The following is a 14,994-nucleotide window of genomic DNA, read 5'->3' as shown; positions in this document are numbered from 1 at the left end:
ACATGACAACTTGGCATGGCATAATACAACACAACATACTTACAGGCATGTTCTTGCCCACTAATAAAAACATCACTCATAACCTGTATATATATATATATATATATATCAAGCAGCCTGTCATAGATTGTTCTCATTTAAAAATAGGTAATGTCCAAAGAAAATGCCATAAAATGGGATTTTGTCTTATGGCACTCCATCTCAGGGAGGCAAATGTAGGAAAGGAATAAGCCTGGAGAAAGAGATCAGGTTTATACTACACTTAAGGCACTCTTTCTCTGCTTGCATATAGCACACCTTTAACAAAGATCCCCAGGCTCAAACAAGGACAGTACACCCTATTACATCTAATGCACTGCCAATAGGACAGCTGCACACTCATGACTTCCCAGGGGGCAGAACATTAGTTAAAGGTGGTTTAGATGTTTGAAACAGACAGTATTTCATTCACAGTGCAGACAGCAACCGACCTGTGCTTCAAAGGCGGGAACAGAGATCTCCCCACAGGTATATGCAGTGAGTGACTTCACCCACATGTAGGTGGATGTCTGGGCGATCCAATAGATCCTTTTTTCTGCATTTAAGAGGGCACCCTCGGTGCTCGCACTAACTGTGCGCTATCTCTTTGTGGCACATAGTCAATGCACATTTTGACGGTCTCTATTTCTCTGCACTCACATCAGTAATATGGCATTGGATGAGATGCAGTGTTTCCCCCATTAGTACGGGGCAATGCACATGACCACTGCATACCCTTCATGTTATATGTGAATTAGGTAAAATTTTGTAATATTTTGAACATGAAGTATTGACCTGATGTTGGTCCTAATGCCCCACATAACACAGTGGCCTTCAAAAGAGTTACTTTTTCCTGCCTATAAGTTTACAACGGAAGAAAAGAGGCTCTGGATTAACACGGAGGAAGGGGTCTGCTGGGCATGTCTCTCCTCTGCTTGGGATGCTCATGATTAGAATATTAGCATCATTCCAGAACACAGAAGCCATAGCACATGAACAAAATAATGCCTCACCCTCTCCCTATTATGATCCTTTGAAATGTGGATCAGACAAGAAAAATGTCAGCCACCCCCTCATGACTTAAAGGAGACAATAAAGCTTACATCAATATCAGACCTGGATTTGACTCAAGCGCACTCCCAAACATCAAACCTAGGGATGTTCCCCTCCCAACTCAGAGTAACACATGATCTTCCACTGCCCTTGACTGACAGTTTGTTCTTAGGCATCCACAATTTAGTTGCACCTTCATTCCATCTTGAATCAGAAGTACACAAAGCAGTACCGACAGGAAGCTGACAAGGCTGTGAAAAGATGCGTCTCTATATGCATGCAAGCCTGGCCCAGCGATCATGCACAGCAGAGTGAACAGAGCAGACAGAGCTGTCACTGGAACTGCATCAGCAAAACAATTCACATAAAATGACAACTGCAGAATAGTAACTCAAAGACTGGGAATAAAAAGAAAGGTTCAAAAGATACTTGATTTAGAGAGAAGTGAGAGCTTGGCGAAGCAGCTCTTGCTAAGGTCCTGCACTAAAATATGTTTTCCTGTTATAGACTGTCTGTCCCTTTTTTAGGAGTTTGAACAACTGACCATTATTTGCTGAGAATACTTGACATCTCTGCATCTTCAAACATTCTTGAATGCATCTTTCGCAGTCCCATGCTTAGCTTAGCTCCAAGTGGCCTCATGTCAGGCGCGACAGTTTCAGCCAGTCCTGGATTTTAAATCAAACACACGCTCGCTGCTAGGATATTTAAACACACATTCACAAAGTTAAAAGTCAAATTAAAAGCTTCAGAATGCAGCATGCTCTTGGGTACAGATATCCAACCATGGCTGAAGGCATCCCCTATGACAAGGGGTACGTGACAGCTATATCACAAAATGTGTCAACTGTGTATCACACTGCATATTAAGCTTGATGTACAAAAGGCAACTGGACCATGATGACCAGCTCAGAATTAATATAAACACTGGTATGTATGCATGCGGTGATTAGATAGTAAAATCTCAGCCAAAAGGCGGTGGAGCTCTGTACTGGGTCAATGCAAAGAGACCGCCTATGAGTGATCACAAATCAGCCCAATCACAAATGGCCTGGTGATTTCACACCTACGCCCATATTTATACTTTTTTAGCGCCGCATTTGCGTCATTTTTTGATGCAAAAGTGGTGCAAACTTACAAAATACAATTCTATTTTGAAAGTTTGCAGCACTTTTGCATCGAAAAATGACACAAATGCGGCACTAAAAAGTATAAATATGGGCCCTAGTTTTGCTGGGTACAGGAACACTGGACTTAATTTTCCCAGCCAGAAATTCCAGATGCTAAAACTGCATTATGCTTCCCTGCAACAGAAGCCAAGATTTATCCCCCATTCCCGGATGTCCATTCTTGTTTGACAAGGTGGGGGGGCATAAATATCTCCCCCTATGATGACACTTCTCTTTTCATCCTCTACTCCCTCGACCCTCCTCCTTCCCACTGCCTCCAATCAGGTCTCCCGCACACTTTTACCAACTGCCAAGCAAAAGGTAAATATATGAGTTAAACCCCTCAGAACAGGTTATCCTGTGTGATATAATTCCCTGTCTCTGCTTGTTTGCACAGGGGTTTACCGGGTAATTTCATGGCACTTGCTGTTGCTACCGTACTCTGTCATTAATGACGTGTGTGTAGTTTACAGCCCAGTACCATACAACTCATAATCGGGGCCACAATGTTTGCTTGCAGGACGGTTCGATAGAAGCTGAGGCGAGCATAGCTGTCCTGAGTGAAGAACCCTTCACATGACCGCGTGCAAAGGTGGAATTCCAAACATGCCTTTGCTGAGAAATCTGCCAGTGCTGGCTGCAGACAGCAACGCTGCATGCCTTCCCTTGCCCCCCTCACGGCGCTGCTGGTAAACAGGCAAGTATAATAGCATTGAGGGTGGTGTGAATCCCTTGAGGTGTGTGCTGCAAAATTAGGTTGGCAAACGCTGAGAAACACTGGATTTCCGGAGGCATGTTTGAGGGATTAGTTTTAATAAATGGTGAATGTCTATGAAATAGCTCTTGATTGTGTAACACCACCCTCAGTGACAATCATTTTGGAATTTCTCTGGTTTAAAATGTCTACTGTCTAAAAGTGTGCTATTGTACATAAAGCTCCCACCGACTACGCTAGCGAGTGAGGAGCTGTATGAAGAAGCAAAGGAGGTCTACTTCATCAACTCGAACCATTGCTATGTACCATCTCTGCCATGTGACTGGGCCTGCAAATCCACCCCGGGGTCTCCACACTCTGGTATATCACATTATTAAGACGCCCTTTTTATTACAACATCCCTTCCAATACAACAACACGTGTTCTTTCCTAGCTCCAGCACTGATATTATTAGAGTTTGGCCAATAGGAAGAAGGAGTTGTCTACACAGAGCGGCTGCCCACAGAAGGGAGGTACACAATTGGCTGTGGGGTTTGCGTAGGAAATGTACATTTTAAATATGAGGTCCTCAAAAATGCTATTAACTTTTTTGTGTAACTAACAATTTACAATAAATGAATTGAAGGAAAACATAGTATAGTTTAAAACAGCACTTTCAGTTATCAAATACAAAACTTGCCTCAAGAGATTAGGTCCACCAGCCTCTAAATAAACCAAATGCTAATACTTCTCTCACTATTTTGGTTGTCCAATCACAAACCACTAGCATTGCACAATCCAACCTCAAAAGCATGCTACACAACTGCTAATCTGCAGCACAATGCTGCACTGTAGTTGTTGAGCCCACCCAATCCAACAATATTGACATTTTATCCCTCCCCAAGATCTGGATAAATGAATCCACTCCATCTATGATTGACATATGGATCCCCTCAACTTCTTGATCAATGGACAAGATCCCTAGGATCCTACTGGGCGAGAGGTCGCAGTCATCCACAGAAACTGCGTTTTAAAAAAGAAAATGAAATGTTGAAGTTTCAGTTTTTAATAGTAGGCAGTGGTCTGTGGGATGGGGTGACCTATCGCTCATTGACTTCTAGCGTGCATCAGTGGCCAATGAAAATGTGCATATTTAAAGAAATATTTAAAAGAATTATTCAATTGCCTTTTCATACTCAACAGCTGCAATGTATTTTAACTTAAGACTTTCATAGTCTTTACCTATAACTCTCATCACGTTTTCAAATAAAAGCATTTGATTGTCTCAAGGAACATGCTGAATTAGCCTCCCTTACTGTTCGCAGTGATATTTTCCTAAATGATGGTAATAAATATTTATTGTGAATGTCATTCAAGCTGGGACAAAGACATATCATGTAGCCTAGAATTTCTTAGGGTAGTTGCAAAGGGCTTGAGTTAGAGTTTGTCAGAGGGGGTTACTCCATCACAAACCTGAAGGATATCCCGCTCGCCCTATTACAATTCCAATTAGAGCCTACGGAAATCTTAATAGAATGGACGGGATATCCGTCACATTTGTGACGGAGAACCACCTCCGACAAACTCTAAATCAGGCCCAAAGTCTACAATTGGAGGTGCAGGGCATACAATTCCAAGGACCCTCAAGCTCTTACAGAGGGATGCACAGTAAACACATTCTTGGGAATATTTGTTTTGTATTTGCTTCTAATTCAGAATCAACGTACTGCTAATTAGGCTGGAAGTAGGATTCCATAGGGAACCCCGTATGCTCATAGCATGATACTTTCAGAAAATCTCTTAATCGGAGGGACTGCTGTAGGTTTTCCCTAATAACATATTGATGACTGGACTTTGGCATTGTCAAAAGCACACCTAGAAAGAGGAAAATGTCTTGAAGGATTGCTTTTGTGCAGGAAAGTGCCCCTTCCAGCACAAAAACAGCCCTGCCTATAAGGCAACCCCGCGCGCCCTGTGCATCAGCACAGGCAGAGAGCAGGAATGCGCCATGTAATGCTATGTACCGTGCATTGCTGCCCTCTCTCTTTCATGCAGCACAGCGCAACAAGCTGGCTTGCTACGCTGCACTACAAATCTTTTGTTACATTTGTTATATATGCCCCTTCGTTGTTTGAGTCAGGTAGACAGCCTCAATTGAGGGAAGGCTAGATTTCAGTTGGGGTAGTAGATGGCATAGTATAATTGACCATCCTGTGCAAGTGAGATGTTCGATATTTGGTTTCTTGAAAACAATTTCAGTAATAGATTCCTCTGACTCCTGAAAATGAAAATGGAGGAAAGGCAAAGGACCTGGATTATCAGGCAGTAAGCATCAATTATTTCCTCTATTGATTACTGTAAGTAGCTGATGTCTTTCCAGATGTTAAACTCTTCTAGGATCAACAGCCATGGAGCTGACTGAAGCTGAGCTGCCAATAATCCTCAAAAGGAGTTTGTAAGATTAATGACGTACCAAGGGCGACTATACACTTGCAAGGCTTTAGTGTTAGAAGACTTTGGGCCTGATTACAACTTTGGCGGAGGGTGTTAATCCGTCCCAAATGTGACAGAAATCCTGCCCACCGTATTACGAGTTCCATAGGATATAATGGACTTGTAATACGGCGGGTGGTATATCCGTCACATTTCGGACGGATTAACACCCTCCTCCAAAGTTGTAATCAGGCCCTATATTTGTAAGGATGCCACTGTCCAGGTTCTGCTTTTGTGATCATTTGGGGACGTATGTATCATGGATTTGCATGCAAGGGGGCACAAAGGCGACACAAAACCTTGAATGACAGTTACCAGGCCATGCAAGGTCACCTTGAGTGGTTGTGCGTGGCTTGGTAAATGTAGAGTAAAGCAAGGCAGTGCAAGTTGCTGTCTTGTGTCACACTGTCCCAAGGAGGAGTGCCATGAGTAGAGGGTGGGTGTCTCCACACGTCCATCCATGGATTTTGGCTTATTCTCAGATTTACCATTAGTGGTAGGCTTATATGCTTATTTCCCCTTGTGTTTTCCTCTTTCTACTTGTGCTGCATTCTGCAGCACACATAGAAAGAGGAGAAAGCCTCAGTGGATAGTTTTTGTGCATGAAATGTCCCTTCTTGCACAAAAACAATCCTGCCTACAACTCAGTCACACTTGCACCATGGGGCCAGGGTGCCTGCGGTGGAGCTAGGCAGCAGTTTGTGCACCAATGCAGGCTGAGAGCAGGAATGCACCGTAAAATGTTAAGCAAGGCGCATTCCTACCCTCTCCCTTTCACACAGCTCAGCAAAATGGTTTGGTGAGTTGCACTGTGTGAATATTTAATACATATGCCCTGTGGTTCTATTTGTAGTACATTTAAATATGACTGTACCTCTCCACCTTATCATGTTTGCCTGTTGCATCTCAAGATTCTGCAACTGCTAGGCATTATTTTGTTTCCAGTTGAGGCTGAATCTCCCTGCAGCTAGGTTTCTGTTACAAATAAACAGTCTTGCCCTTTAGGCTGCATAGGGCAAAACATGTGAACAGCGTACATGTGTGCGAAGGCGCACTTTATCTGACTGAAACCATCCAGGATTGGCCTATCTACACCTGTGTGTGAACCAGGTAGATTCAATACAACAGTCCTTCTGTAGTATGATGCTGATTGGTCTGCTTTTTCCCCTTCCCTGAGCTGTTATTGTTCAGCTGTAATTGTATAATTCCCATAAATGTGCTGGTGTCAAACAAGCTCAAGAAACACATTCAGAACTGAGGTTTAAAGCCCCCTTCCTGATGAACAAGCAAGGCTTATTGCACATAGTGATCTTTAATTAATGTAATTGTTTTGTGCAGGGACAACTAGACCCTCGAAACCCCTTTCACCTCTAATGGCTTTATGGGGTTTAGACGGTGAACACAGTTTAAAGACTTTTAAATCTTTTTTTTACTATAATGTGGATATATTTTTTATTGTAACCGCATGTCGCAACTGCTTATACATGGTTACATTTCATAGCTATAATTGAGGACAAAAATATCTTAGTATGCACATTTTATAGCAACAGCATGCTAAATTGATTTTCCTTGTTTTTCGTAAAGCTTCTGTGATTAAGGCACTGTGCTAAAGGGTGAATCATTGAAAATGGATTATCCTATAGGCAGGTTCATTGGGTATTGGGCGCAATGGCACAAGTGCTGAGTGGGGATCAACTCCTTGCAAAGGATGCCATAAAACCAATATCAAGGACAAACCTATTTATCCTTTGGGACACTCAAGCAGGACTCAGACATTTCCCTAACACTGGTAGGCAGAGATATCATAGCTCATTGGCTACTGGTCTAAAAGCAAGAGCCCTAACACAAATCTTGACAACAGCCTGAACTCTTAAGGGCAGCGCTGACTCCTTTAGAGGCGTGTCTTTGAAAACCAGCCTGGACTCCAGCTGAATAATTTATTTGGATTTCTTTCCAGTCATGGTTAAATGGCACAAGGTGGTGGCAAGGGATTTGCAAATGTTTTGCTTTAAGAAAAGGAAGAGATTATCCCTTGAAGAACAATTCCTTTAAAATCAATCCCTTTAAAAGCTATCCCTTTAAAATCAATGAAATTCTTCAATCAGTCAAATGCCTAAGACTCGTTGTTAATTGCTCATTCCTGGTCCTAAAGGTTTTCACATCTTCCTCAGTCTTTATTAGTTTCCCTTGACAGCATTTTAATCCTGCTAGCTGCATTTGCATCCCTCGCAATGTTAATCTGTTGCTACCTAGATTTGTCTCTAATGTTCCTTCCCTCCCCCAGCACAGAGAGGAAATTGGGGTTTCAGAGTGCTACAAATACTCCATCTAAACAATTAAATTAAATTTAAGGATTTTTATTTAGGAAAATAAGAACATAATTCACATTCGAATCACAGTTAATACACCAGAGTATATTGCGTGCCACCTTAAATGGCCTGAAATAAACAAAAAAGTAATTGTGGTCTTCAAAACAATAATTTTCAATTATTCGTGTTCATTGAAAAATTAGAACGTATTTAAATCCCGTTTTTGTGTTGGACGTTAATCTGTAAAATAATGGATTTTGGGAAAGGCCCTTCTGCTGAGTCTTGGTCAATTTGCTCGCACACAAAGACTTCAAATCACATTTAACCAGAATAGCAGTATAGTAATTACTGAATACTGCATTCACAGAAAATAAAGATTATGCCAAACATTTAGCAAGACTTTGCAAGATGCAATTTACTGTAAGCTTGTATTAAAACAAAGTTCTGCCTTTTCAACAGAAAAGAAAGAACATGGTTGCACCAGTCATAAGCTTTTAAATTGATCACAACCATGTGATATGTATTGTATACATTTGTCTGAGGCTCAAATTAATACGAAATGTAATTTCGTTAAATTAGACGAAAGAAATTATTTTGCAATCACCTGAGTTTGAAAATCTTCAAATAGACGGCTGTCTGAGAAGCTAATCAGCAAGAACAAAATAACCTTCTGCCATCTCCTGAGCAAAATCCCAACTACATTCAGACAGATGGCACAAGAATGATGGTCATGAATCACTCAATGCTTCCACCAAGACTGCATCAAGGTTGACAGTTCAGCTAAGGTCAGATGGAAGTCGGTTCACTTACTGCTCTACCCAGCCACTGGGTCTAGCCCCTGCAGGAGGAATAATACTGGAATTGAGCCATGTTTCAGAACAGAGTATGAGTGTAATAGACATAATATGAGGGCAGTGAATAATTGACCTTGGATTGAAGAGCACAATAATCATCTTACTAGAGCTGTGTACATAAAGTGTTGTTCAAGCTATTGAGAAACATATGTTTCGTGAGTAGATTAAATTGGAACCACCTATTTTAGTACGGTCTAGATCAGGGTTCTGCAAAGTCGGTCCTGGAGAGCCAGGTCCATGCCAGATTTTTAGCATATCCACATTTAAAAACAAGATGTTTCAGAATTCTACATTTTTCTAAATGTGGATATGCTAAAAATCTGGCATGGACCCGGCTCTCCAGGACCAACTTTGCAGAACCCTGGTCTAGATTCAAAGAGAAGGCCATTTTGACCATAATTTTGTAATCATGTTGTGAAGTTTTTATTGACATATAGGAATATAATGATATGTTCCTAAGAATGCATGATATTTTGCTGTAAATCATAAAATCACATTCCACATTTACTGTCGTTACACTTTTACATTCTATTGCTACATTTTAAATCAATGTGTATTTCAATATGGGTGGGTGATTGTTCATGGAGCTTTATCAAAGAAGAGGTGAAACAAATGTATAAACGCATTCATTTCAGCCATGTCAATCTCTGAGACGCCATTATAATAATTCATTTAATTTTTGGCCAAAATCTTTCAATTGGCCAGCCTTCAAACATTTCTATATATAACTACATTTTCAAAACACACATAAAAAATCCCTTCTTGTCCCCATTAAAAAACTGTATTGTCAATTTTATACAGAAGACGTCCTAATCTCTTAAAGTCGACTTAAACAATATAACAAATTCACTGAGTCTCTAGGCAGCAATAAAGAGTGAATTAATGATTGGTTTGACTGAGATCAAGAACCTATTGGTTATGTCTGATAACAGGTGAACTGGGAGGCATGATGTTGCAAAAACGTTTCGTTCATCTAACAAGTCATTGACCCTTGAATCTTCAGTTCATTATAATTAGCTGTATTTTAACTCCTGTTTAGACAAGTGGATTAGTTCAATGTTGGAAATGTAACACAGAATGTGGCTAATTGATCAAAAGCTCTGAATGCTAGAGCATGGCTGGCAGCGATAGCATCCTGCTTTCTAGGCTAGCTGAAACGTACATTTCATGAACTACTCTCAAAGACAAATGTACAGACTGAGCACTGCTTAAAAGTATCATTCGTAGGAGTACTGCTGAAAATACATTTTGTGAGTATTACATTTTTGGACTGTACATTTGCAGGCGTGCATCCTTCTGAGCTGTTAATAAAAGCTCTGCTTCTAACTCCATGACAACAGGTCCCAGAGCAAAGGATGGCAGCATACATGAGTCTTAAAAGACCCATATCTTTTCCACGTCGTGTCCAACATTTACCCTTATCAGTGAACAAATGAATCCGAAAGTTGCTTACATTCCACTTGTTCGCAGCCAGGCAACCAGACAGGTAAACAAACAGGAGATATCTCATCAGCAGGCCGCCCAGGTTGTACTTTTTTACACAGTTTTCCACCTGTTTCAAAGTCACACATGAAACGCTAAAATATTCCCAGTAATTATTATTTACAACAAACAATAACTATGTGAGCATTGCATCTTTCTGCTGAGATCCATCCCTATCATTAATGGCCCTCTCCCCGACTTATACCCCTGAGCTACAGGAGGGGCCTATAACGGAGAAGGTACAGCTCAAGGCAAAGGTGCTGTAATGCTGTTATTACATTCCACCAGTGACGTATCATTTGAAGAGATTTTGTACCCCCTTTAATTTGCTCTCTCTCATTTCTTCTTAGCAGTGGATCTCTAAAAATTCAAATTTTGATGCAACTTGTTTGCCTGCTGCTATGCAATATAGTTTTCTTTACATTCTTCAAGTACTCAGTATGTCAATCGCATTCACAATGTGACCACTGCCTCAGTCTTACCTCAAGAAAGTGTTCTGCTTGCTGTTCCCGATCCAGCTTTCTTATCGTTGTTGTAATTAAACCTGAAAGTGAGAAGAAGTAAAATGTGAACTAGTGTCTGTTAGTTCCACACTTGCTTATCTGCAGTATTTTTTTTTTAATGCACCGGTGGATAATAAGCAGTAACCGTGATGCGGTTTACATACAACAATATCTCACAGCTTTTATGGCCAGGTGTATCAACCTTTTTTGTTCACAAATATTCCAAATCGGTTTTTGTGACCGCAAAAAAACAAAACAGCTTTTGCAATTTACAAATCTAATTTTTTACATGAAGTAATTCGTACATTTGGCCCATTAAGACCAACGCATAGAGAGTTGTGCGTCTTCTTTATGCAGTGGCATTAAATTTGCCTTGCAATAAATTGAGACACTTATGAAGATGCATATGTGCTTATATGTTTTATAATGATTAACTTTACAGCAAATCCAAACACTCGTGAAGCACAGGAGGAGTCTGACCTGTCCATCCTAGCCAGTAACTTAATGAGGTAACCCTATGAATCTCCCTCCCTGCTATTTGAAACTAACAGGACATGACTGTGACTTTAAACTTTACTTTACTACAGCTTTACGTCCCTACGAGTCAGATGCAGGCAGCTTTGATATAGTCTCCGATGTATGTATTCATTTACTTTGAGTTTTGCAAATCACTATAGTGTGGCTTTGTGGTTTAAAAACACTAGATAGCTAATCAGCAAACTTATTGAAACTAGGGTAAAGTAGATAGGTGATTACTAGTGTAATTAGAGTCTAATGTGATTCGAGGGAGCTCTACTCAAGATGTACACACTGCTAACTGTATTTGGAAGTTTAGTTGAAAACCATTCTCAGCAGTTCGATTTCAAGAGTTTGTTGAAGCACAGGTGTTTGGTTTAATTTCCTATATGGGGACGAGTATTTTTACTTGAACTTGAGGTCGTCAAAACACAGAGACTTTCCTCCATTGTTAGCTCTCTTTCAAGAATCATGCTGGAGGTGGCTGAATAAAGGTTTCTACTTTTGATATCATAAGGTGCAGTTTATGCAAATCTCCCTGACCTCTATCCCACTACAGCCTATAAAGAGTGCATACACTCTCATAAGTTGACGGCTGCCAAGCTCCTCTAAATGAGAGTGGAGGGGAGAGTCCTCTTGTTGGTTAAGTGAGCACTGGCCACTTAGGAACTATGCTTGCTCCAGTCCCAAAGTTAAAATGTGTGATTTGTGCGGTCTTTTGATCTTTTCGAGCCTTATACTTAGAAAAGATTTAAGCATTTATTTCTCCTTTGACAAAGGACTCACACTTCAATACATTCACACCCATATTCACGGACACACGTACATGAACCCCCCCACACACAACACCCCCCACTCCCCTCCCCTGTTGGAGACCTGACTTACCTGGATCAAGGGGGTCTTCCGGCAGGGGACGGGACGGGGCACTGCTACCGCCAGCAGCGCCCGCCAGCAGAACACCACCAGGCCATATTACTTGTCATAATATGGCTGGCGGCGGTCTACTGGCGTGGTGCTGCTAGTGGTAGCACCGCCACATCTGCCAGGATGGCCACAGTTGGATTTCCGCCCTTCTTGTGGCGGTAATCTGGCTGTGGTAATAATATGGCGGATGGCTGGTAGCCACGGCAACGGTCTTTTGGCGGCCGTCGCCATGGCGGTAGGCGTTTTTTACCACCGATCTTATAATGAGGGCCTATATGTTTGCACAAGTGTAGCCTATGGAATACAGCTGCTAGAGTGCATATGAAGCTATGCTAAGCGCATAAGACTTTAGTTTTTCTTTACAAACTGTACTAAGAATATGAGGCGTTATGTCTGCGCATGAGTCTACATCGAACATATGAAGCTGTAACTATCCTGATAGGACTATACACCTGTGCTTATGATGCTACTCCCGGCATATGAGGAGATACCATCAAATATCAAGCCTTCTCCTACATCGCTCCTAAAGTGTTGAATGACCAGCAGCTACCCATAGGAACTCCCTCCTCACAGCTTGAATTCCACAAGAAGCTGAAGGCCTGGCTTCTTGAGTAGTCCCAGTGGCCCTATGTGTGGCTAAGCTCACACCTGCTCAATGTCAGTTATCATCCGGAGTGATAGTGAGGTCTACAAATCTGCATAACAAATGGCTAAGCCTATGCAATGAAGGCTGTGCTAATCATATAGGGCTATCTACTTTAAGATATGAATTTACTGTTTGCTAATATGCATTTAAGGCTATACCTGCTCACATCACTAAGCTTGCATTTATCATGACAAAACTGTACTCATGAGGATTAGGTCAGTATAGAAGGCCATATCTGCACATGTGAAGCTTTCCATATGCCATTAAGGCGAAGTGGAGCATAGCAGGGTATATACCAGATTCATAGACGCTGTGTTTTTATATAAGGGGCTATCTATACCTTGCATCTGAGACTGTACATGTGCACATGGGGCATATGATTCTGCTTAAACAGCTATTCATTTCCTTATGAGGCTGCACTGGGGATATGAGTGTGCTATACCTATGCTTGAGAGGCAGCACAGGGCACGTGAGAATATTTTTGAGAACATAAGGACATAGCAGGCCATGTGAGGCTTCACACAGGCCAAACAAGTGGTAATGGCACATTAAGCTAATTTTGTATATATGTGGCTATACCTGCACCTTTGAGACCATAATCTGCATTAAAAGTTAAATATGCACATATAAGGCTATCCCCACATATCAGATGCTATAGCTGTACTACGCAAACGTGGCCTTGCTTAAAAAGCTGTTCCTGAGTTTGAGACTACCTAATAATTTGAAGCTATCCCCGATAAGATGTGATTATATTTGGTTGTAGCAGGCTGTACTAGCACATTAAACTATACCGACATTAATTAGGTTGTCCTCTGATATGAGGCTGAATTTACGATACTGTACATCTGCATATAAGTCTGTACCTTGACAAATAAACTTCTACATGGGCATATCAGGCTGTAATTGGTAAATGGACATTTAATGGCTTTAATTTAGACTATAAAGCTGCAAATGTCTTTATGATACCAAACCTTGGTGACTGTTCCACTTTCATATTATTGATCTGAAACTAAGATATTTTTTCAGGTTTAAAATTTGTATTATTTCATTCAAATCATGCATCACACAGTGATGGCGTTTCCTGTTATATCAGTGCCAAAGACCATCAGATGTTATTTCCGTTGACAATCTAACACCATGTGATACCATTTCCAGGGATGTCTTTTTGGGAAGACAAAGGACACTGATGTCAATTCCAGTATCTCTAGCTTAATGATGAAACCTCTCCTTATAGTTCATTCCCTTATGTATTCTGCAAATTACTTTTCCAACTGGTTTGTTCTTTTCAGGTTGGAGATGAATGATATCCTCAAACTAATGCCACTTCACCATGGTCACTAGAACGTAGATAGCCATCTCCTAGAGCACTCCACAAGCCTATCTTCATTGTGGTGCATGGTTATATTTTGCGTTTAATTTTTTGAAATAGGTAGTGCACTCATTGATTTTGTTGTTGTTTCCTATTTACCTATGGTATCTTTCTCTTGTCTCTGATGTTCTCTATCTCTTGGACATCAAACCCTAAATCTGTGTCATTCGTTCCTTCATCAGTACCCATTCAAGTGTAGGATTGAAATTCACCCCTGGAGTAGTGTTTAATTGGCTACATTCCATTTTCCGTTTTGATACCACAAGTTAAGTTTGGTAGCTGTTGGTCATCTCTTGGTGTTTGTTTTGCTTCTCACTACTATATCCCTTTTTGGATGCCCAGATTTTCAGAGTGATTTTTGAGTGCAAACTGGCCTCCAGGGTCCATCAGTCCGCCAGCGGACACCAGCAGTTCCTTGTCCTGTTTATTCGTCCTCAGGGTTTCCCCCTCACAATTTGCCCAGTGTGTCCAGAGGTCTTCATTGGCTTTCCCTTTCTCATGATCCCCCCCCTTTGGAAAAAGGCCCCTAACTTCATCAACTCTCGTATTACAGGCACCATTACTGCTGTCCCCGTCTTTTCGATTACAGCAAGGACATGTTTGGACAAGAGACAGCTGCTAGGGTAATTTGGTAAGTTATTACACCTGCCAGAGAAACTACCGGGTCATAGGTTTGAAACTCGGCGCTCTGGGGGAGACTTTCATCTCTCCAGGTCCATAAACTGCGTCCCATTGAGCTGGGTAATAGCAAGGCCTGGTATGTGCATCACCTGCTATCACAGTAGGTTTTAGTGCTGCATAAAAATATATTTACAGTGTCAACTGCGTCAGCCGTCACTGTACATCTTTGATGCGACCCTTCAACTACAGAATTACATCTACAGCGCAAATATCTTGCTGCTCAAGTGAGTAGTAATGCGTTTAGTCATGTTCTCACATTTTACAGCGCAGCTTTAAAGTGGCT

The 14,994-nt window shown here is 41.3% G+C and overlaps 1 protein-coding gene across 4 annotated transcripts in view; it reads right to left on the bottom strand.

Annotated features, from left to right (window-relative positions):
* FAT3 (FAT atypical cadherin 3) overlaps nucleotides 1–14,994 on the bottom strand; it is a 651,131-nt gene that overhangs the window by 322,438 nt on the left and 313,699 nt on the right. For all 4 annotated transcript variants that reach the window (XM_069204015.1, XM_069204017.1, XM_069204016.1 and 1 more), the window contains exon 4: nucleotides 10,555–10,616. In XM_069204015.1, coding sequence (XP_069060116.1) covers nucleotides 10,555–10,616 — 62 coding nt within the window. The remainder of the gene's footprint in view (nucleotides 1–10,554; nucleotides 10,617–14,994) is intronic.

The sequence above is a fragment of the Pleurodeles waltl genome, chromosome 8 (genome assembly GCF_031143425.1).
Source record: "Pleurodeles waltl isolate 20211129_DDA chromosome 8, aPleWal1.hap1.20221129, whole genome shotgun sequence".
NCBI lineage: Eukaryota > Metazoa > Chordata > Amphibia > Caudata > Salamandridae > Pleurodeles > Pleurodeles waltl.
The sequence above is the reverse complement of the archived record's forward strand: the minus strand, read 5'-3'. Positions and strand labels throughout refer to the sequence as shown.